The sequence below is a fragment of the Monopterus albus genome, unplaced genomic scaffold (assembly GCF_001952655.1).
Source record: "Monopterus albus unplaced genomic scaffold, M_albus_1.0 scaffold167.1, whole genome shotgun sequence".
In the NCBI taxonomy this organism is placed as follows: domain Eukaryota; kingdom Metazoa; phylum Chordata; class Actinopteri; order Synbranchiformes; family Synbranchidae; genus Monopterus; species Monopterus albus.
Genome location: NW_018128047.1, coordinates 755,574 through 762,584, shown reverse-complemented (window position 1 = coordinate 762,584; position 7,011 = coordinate 755,574). Strand labels below are relative to the sequence as shown.

The 7,011-nt window shown below is 43.4% G+C and overlaps 1 protein-coding gene across 1 annotated transcript; it reads right to left on the bottom strand.

The window, feature by feature from the left end:
• Nucleotides 1-3,996: 3,996 nt before the first annotated feature.
• Nucleotides 3,997-6,557, bottom strand: LOC109969016 (ras-related protein Rap-2b). Its single transcript, XM_020615651.1, has 2 exons — nucleotides 5,656-6,557; nucleotides 3,997-5,102 (listed from the first exon to the last, which is right to left on the bottom strand). The coding sequence occupies exon 1, from the start codon at nucleotides 6,249-6,251 to the stop codon at nucleotides 5,700-5,702; it is 552 nt and encodes a 183-aa protein (XP_020471307.1). The 5' UTR covers nucleotides 6,252-6,557; the 3' UTR covers nucleotides 3,997-5,102; nucleotides 5,656-5,699.
• Nucleotides 6,558-7,011: the final 454 nt, after the last annotated feature.

The following is a 7,011-nucleotide window of genomic DNA, read 5'->3' as shown; positions in this document are numbered from 1 at the left end:
GCATTACTTGTCCTCACTGACATCAGTGAACAAAAGTTACTAATCCACACAGGGGATGCTGCCAGTAACTGGTCCTGTCTAACTGGCTCATTTGACCTAGTTTCCTTTCCAGGTCAAACCAAGGCAACTGAGCTATGATTATCTAAAGATGGGTGTAAAAGAGCAGTTTGACTGTTTTCCCAATGGGTTCCATCTTGTGACACAGTGGGGTGGTGCCTGGAGGCCTGTTTAGACAAACCCTGCACTCTCTCTTTTATCTCTGCTGCTTTCTCTCTCATTCTCTGTCTTTGTCTGATGGTCGCCAAGAGAGGAACATACAACAAAGCTGTGAACAGGAAAAACAAAACAAGAAAATCTAGGAAACAACAAGGAAAAGTAATTTCAATTCACACATGAAAGGGGCATGCAAGGGCCGGGTCTTAAAATGAATCCCATGAATACCACACCTTCTGATATCCCAAACTTTGTCCCCCTGCTTCCATCTCTTTCTGTTCAGGATAAAGACATGTCCAGACATTACAGCTGAAGGAATGACAGGAATGAGAGGCATTCCGGGGCATTCCCATCTCAACACAGCCAGCTCTGAGTGAGAAAGCCACTCCCTGATTTATAGAGAGCGCTGAATGAAGGAACTGATGCACGATCGCTTCTTACTCTCAGCTGACCCCTGTTATGTTTACTCAGTCCAGTAGACAACACACACTAAGAAACAGAGGTCACACTACCAAGCCCACACTTCTGTACAGACACAGCAATGTTCCAACACTCCTGTAACAAAATCTACATATTTTAGATCTCTAACAATCTAATATCAGTGATATGACGAGAAATCACATTTCAAGGTACAGAATGGTCAAAGAATATAAAGTTGAACTGGGGAATAAGGTAGCAGGCCTTCTGTTCCTGAGGAGGAACTTTGTACAGCAGAGGAGGTGAGTGATGCCTCTGTTGCTTATGTCTGGACAAAGTCTTGGTGCTAGAATGCTGCAGGAATCTAAAGTGCAGTGTGTTTAAATGTCCACAGTGTAGCTTTACTGCTCTGTGTGTGTGTTCATGTGTGACTGAAAGGGAGGAAAAAAACACAGCTCATTCAGCATTCGAGGGTAAGACAAACAAGGAGCCAGTGGTTACTCTTGTGTTGTTATGGTGATGCCCAAGACAAGAGGAAACAACAGCAACACATGCTATAAACTTAACAATAGTGCGGCGCATAGCACTGACACACAAAAGGCTGATAGAGTTCAGTGGTTTTCAGAGAGCATACTGCCTCAAGACAGATACAGTAGAAAACAGGCACATCTGCCAAGAAAAAGGCAAAACCAAAGTCATGAACACAACAAACCCTCAAAAATAGCATGATGACGCTGGAAGAGAAAGAGAAGCCTGTAATTCAGCGAGGAGCCTATATAGTGATTAAGTCCCATGTAAAAAAATGCAAACACACACCACCCACTCTCTCTGGCTCTGTTGCAATACTTCCTGTCAGAGCAACTGCACTCGCATCTGAGCCGCAATCGACACACTTAACCCACATCTTAATCATTATGAAATCAATATGCAGTTTACTGTAACCAAGAAAGGGAAACTGTTTAGACAGTATGAAACTGGAAAATCTGCCTCTTTGCACTGTAGAAATGATCCTTCAAAGTAAAATCACACATCCTGTCAGGAGCAAAGAAAATATGCGCGTGGCGACTGGGAGAAAGATGATTAAAGAGGGCGACAGCCTGCTCTCTTACAGTCACCATTCCAGCAGTGTCTGAATTCCCATAGGTCATGAGGCCACCCGAAGCAGCCATACCACATCCCAACCCCCCTTAGCCATGGCAACCACATCACATGACCAGCAACCACTGACAAGCCAGGCCATCTGTATACCTGACTGCCACCGGTTTCGCGTTGGCTACAACTGAAACCAATAGATTTAAAACAGTCTAATTCAATTCCTTAAAAGAAAAGTTCACGTGTGCAAAATACTGAATAATAATAATAATCAAAGAGCTGAAACCAGTTAAACTCACAACCTCAGCGTCAACACTGGTGCTGAGTTGTGCAAAAAAAAAGGGAAGGAAGTGAAACTTTCACCTTCTTATTCATTAGAAAGAGAGAGATAAAATGAAACAGGAACTCGACCGGCCTCTTTCTCTCCAAAGGGCAAATTCCTCTGCTATCAGATGTTTATGCCACAGCAAGAGGCTGAAGTTGCACAGCAGCAGAAGATGGGGGGTGTACATTTACAGTATCTGGGGCAGAGTTATAATAACTTCTCCCTCTCATCCACCACCAGCTTAACTACATTATTTTAAGGCAGAGTTCAACTTTAGCTCTTTTGACGTCTAATCACACAACCTGTATCTCAGCCTTAGAGGAAACATGATATTGGCGTCATATAGATAGCACGCTTGTAAACCAGCCATGGCTTGTGGTGGCTGTAAGGAAGATCTGAGACCTGCTATCAAGAGTCACACAGACACTAAGTACTCCTGCACAGAACACTGAAACTGAATATTAAGCTATAAAGCTGTCTTTCCAGCTTTAGGGAGTGAGACAAATAGGCTGAGCGTGTGTACACAGACACAATCTGCAAATAATGTAACACTAGGGCTGGGCAGTAATTCAATATTATGGATTATCAACTCTGAATTGAGCAGTATTGTGGTGATATGAATAAATACCATTTTACAAAAATCCTGTGTCTAAGAGTTGTGTGAAATATAACAGTAGTAAGACTGTCCGTTGTAATAAACATTCACTTGATGACTTTATATGGGGTTTGGCATTTGCTATGTTGGCATAGAGATCAATATTAAAAACTACACTGTTATTAACATCTCATAATATTGATTTCAACTATACTGTCCAGTTCTAACACATACTTCTGTGACAGATATACATGCTCAGATTCATAAGACACATAGAATGCATATCACAACACTAGAGTCCAGCTCGAACACCAGCACTTATTTACTCTATCTACTCTTGTATTTATTTACTCTCTCACCCCTAAAACCATGCTGCATCCTACTAGCTGGCCGGGGCCAGGTAATCCCCGTAGGTAAACAGAGGCAGAACAGGGCCTGCCCCGTCATAACCTCGCCACCTCACGTCACTACACCCACGCATGCTGCATCCAGGCTGAAACTCTCTTACACCCACACAGTTAATAGAGACATTTCTCTGAAGCAGAACTGCTTGTTATTGCTCGTGAGGATGATGAATAAATAAAGGTGCCTTCATCTTGATCCCATCCTGTGGGTGGCTATAGCTAAGGTCCATCAAAGGAAAATGGATGACAACTGTTGTAAAGTACCTCACAATTATTCCCACAAAAGATCTAACAGCCTGTAAATACCCATGCTTAGCTGACCAGTGGCATGTAAACACCATGACAGAGGTGAGCTGCTCCTCTCTCTGTCAAACTAGCCAAACCATGTACACACCTTGCTCTGTTGACTTTGTCTGAGATTTTGCACAAGCATCAGTGCTTTCAGAATTAACTGCATGAAAAGTTGTGTTTGAGACTTAAAAAAAAAAAAAGCATGGTTAAGCAGCGGAAAAATAACACTGAAGTTCTGAGGTAACAGCAAAACAGCTTTCATGTTACAACTAACACTGCATGCAACAGAGCCTCCGTTAATGTGCGCAGTAAATTCATCAAAATAAAACTTAAACAAACACGCTGCATTTTGATCCCCTATTTCCTGTTAGTCTGTGGGCTACTGTACTTCCTCAACTGTCAAACGGGTCATGTAAATTTGGGCTTTGTGGGAAGCCAGGTTAATGCTAAATTATGCACACAGCTATACATTTACCATTTGAACTACTGTATTACTGTAGGTATTTGTCATAAAATGTTGTATTCAAACATACTAATCTGGTGTTTAAGCACTGATAAACTCCAAACCCATGACAGCTTTGTTTAGGCTCAGCCAACTGGCAGATAGCTGCTGTGGTAATACAGTGAAACAGAGATGTCAACAAAGAGAAATCACAGCCTGGTTTCTTTTTTAAAAAAATGCAGTTTGTATTAAAAGTCTTGTTTTTAAAAACAGACAGCCCACTATCAAAAGGCTGGTCTGAAATTAACATACAATCAGGTTAGATCTGTCAACGGTACATCATCACATTTCCTGTTAAAAACAACAAAATAAAGAGAACAAACACATCCTTTGAATTAAGATGTCTAGCGGGTAAGCGTTTGGTGTTATTATGACTAGGGGGTTCTAGTACCTGTGCATTTCAAGATAAAGATTTGGCCAGACCAAGCAAATGTTGCAAAAAAAAAAAAAGAATCACCTTAGACTTCAAACAGGCCAATGTAAAACACAAAGAAAACTGCCATTCCATTAACAAAAAGCCTAGTGCAGGGTTTTTGTTTTTTTTTCCCCTCAGCTTATGAGATTATCCAGAAGAACAGTTCACTCGTTTTTGGACTGCCATGTTGAAGGGTTCTTTTGGTGATACATGAATGTTGGCACTAAATCTGAACAGCTGATTAGTTTTGGAAAGGCACTCGACACAGGGGTGATTGGGTCACTATCCCTGTGTCACTTCAGTTAAGGTCCTCTCACACACCGAAGAGGAGACAAAGAAAAAAAAAAGTGGCACTCGTCACATTAACTCCACCAGCAGATAAGTGGTGTCAAATTCTTTTGACTTTGGAAAAGTGGGTCAGGCAGAGACATCACCCAAATCTTCACCTGCCCCAGACTGTGCAGTTTATTAACAAAATATACTCTCTCTCTCTCTCTCTCCATCTTTGTCTTATACAGAAGTATCCGTTAATGACTGTCTCTAAGTGTTGCTCTCCATATCTGTTCCATTGGGGTTTAGTTTCCATTTGGGCTACAGTCAGGATCCTGTGAGGGGAGTGTTGCTGAAACTCTGGATATGACACTGAGTCCACATCAACGGTAGACACTGATCGTGCAGCGAAGATACTCCAACCCAGCAGAATTCCTGAAGAGCAGACCCCTCCCTCTGTCTCAGTTGACCCCCTCCTCCTCCTCTGGTCCCCCCTGCAGCATTCCTCCCTTCACTTTCCTCCAAGGCCAGGGTGAGACACGAAGAAGAGCTCAACAGTACACACTTGCTGCAGCACACTGCCACAAAAGAGAAAAAGAGTCATGAATGGCCAACCTCAGACAAAAGCTAAAGAGAAATGCACTGTTTAAAGGCTACGTTTGGGCTCAGTTCAGCAAAAACCAACTTGCTGATCTCTGATCGTGCACTGCACACTGCAATCCCTTCCCTCTTGTTAACCTCATTCTGGAAAACAGATCTTGAGCAGTTTAAGAGCTCCAGACTTGGTGTACAGATTTAACCGCTAACTGTAAACTCTGTCATAGCTTGTCCCTCCAGTTCCGCAAATGAGTCAGACACTTCTTCAAAATAATAGACGGCAAGTGTCCTGCTGCGGTTACCAGTGGCAACTAACACTGGGCTCAGATGAAGGAGAACAAATACAAATCTAGAAGCTAAATATCAAAACGAAGCCAAGCGGAACATACTTCCGGCATTCTTCTGTTCACTACTCTGTACTTAATATGTGCTAAGAAATGGTTTCAATGGCATGTTTACAAGTGTACTAGTCAGTGTATCTGATAAAACACTAATGTCTGCTATACATTTCCAGTGCGTGGTGTTTCTACTTACCATTGCGCAAAGAATAAAACTTTATGGTTGTTCTTTTTTTTTTCTTAAAGAATGACACAAGACGAACAACACTGGTCGTCGCCATTCGGTGTTGAGGCATAGTTCATCTGTCGTACTATCTCTGCGAACAGCTCGTCCACAGAGCTTTTGTTTTTGGCTGAAGTTTCCATGAACGGGCAGTTCCAGTCGTCCGCCAGTGCCTTCCCTTCACCGGACGACACCTCCCTTTCCCCCTCCAGATCCACTTTATTTCCAACCAGAATCATCGGCACTCTCTCGTACCTTTTCACCCGAATGATCTGATCTCTCATGGGTTTGATATCCTGGAAACTCTGCTGGTTCACCAGGCTGTAGACCAGGATGAAACCCTGCCCGTTTTTGATGTACAGGTCTCGCATGGAGGCGAACTGCTCGGTCCCCGCCGTGTCCAGGATCTCCAAGACGGACGGAGAGGAGTCTACCTCGATCTCCTTCCTGTAGAAATCCTCTATCGTGGGGTCGTATTTCTCTATGAAAGATCCCGTCACAAACTGAACGGTTAATGCGGATTTGCCGACCCCTCCGGACCCGAGAACCACTACTTTGTACTCTCTCATGATTCCCAAAACAGCTAACACTCCTGTTTCCTCTCCGCTATGAGCCCGCTAGCCTCCCTCCTGGCTCTCAAACCGCTCGCCGCTGCGGATCCGCCAGCAGTTTTGTACGGGCTCCGGTCGGCGAGTACTGGGCGTGGCCGCCAACTACTGCCGCTCCAGAGGTAAAGACGGTTGTTTAGGACCCGCGTTCAACAGCATTTGTGTTATAGCATGTTGAGTACCCTACAACAGCCCAGCCGGTTCTTCAGCAACCTCCCCTCGTTTTCGTTCAAGTAGCCACTGTCCGCCCTTCGATGTCTTTGGAAGAGTCAAGTCACCCATAAAGGGAAGTAGCTTTTCCTTTGTGAACCTTCAAAGTAAAAGTATAAATGCTTCCTATCTCCTGCAAAGTCAGCCCAGTTACGGTGTGCACTACATGTTAAACAAGGCAGTTTACAAAAATTCATGCTAACATGCTTGTTACTTTAGATGTTCTTCTTGCTAATTATTATTTTTATTGCAATAAAAATACGCCCTGAAGCTGAATTATGTGATTTCCGGTATATAACTAACTAATTCTAGGCAGCTTAACTCCGTGAGCTCTCCGCTTCCTGCCCACACTCAGCACGCTGTCTGCGGCTGACGTCACTCAAACGTGTTTAGTTAAAGGTGCAGTCAACCACACCTTAGTTTCGACATCACTGATCCTTGGGCTTACTACTGCTTGACTCATTCTGACACAACTAACTGGAAAGGTCTAGGCTTTCTACTGCATTTTCTA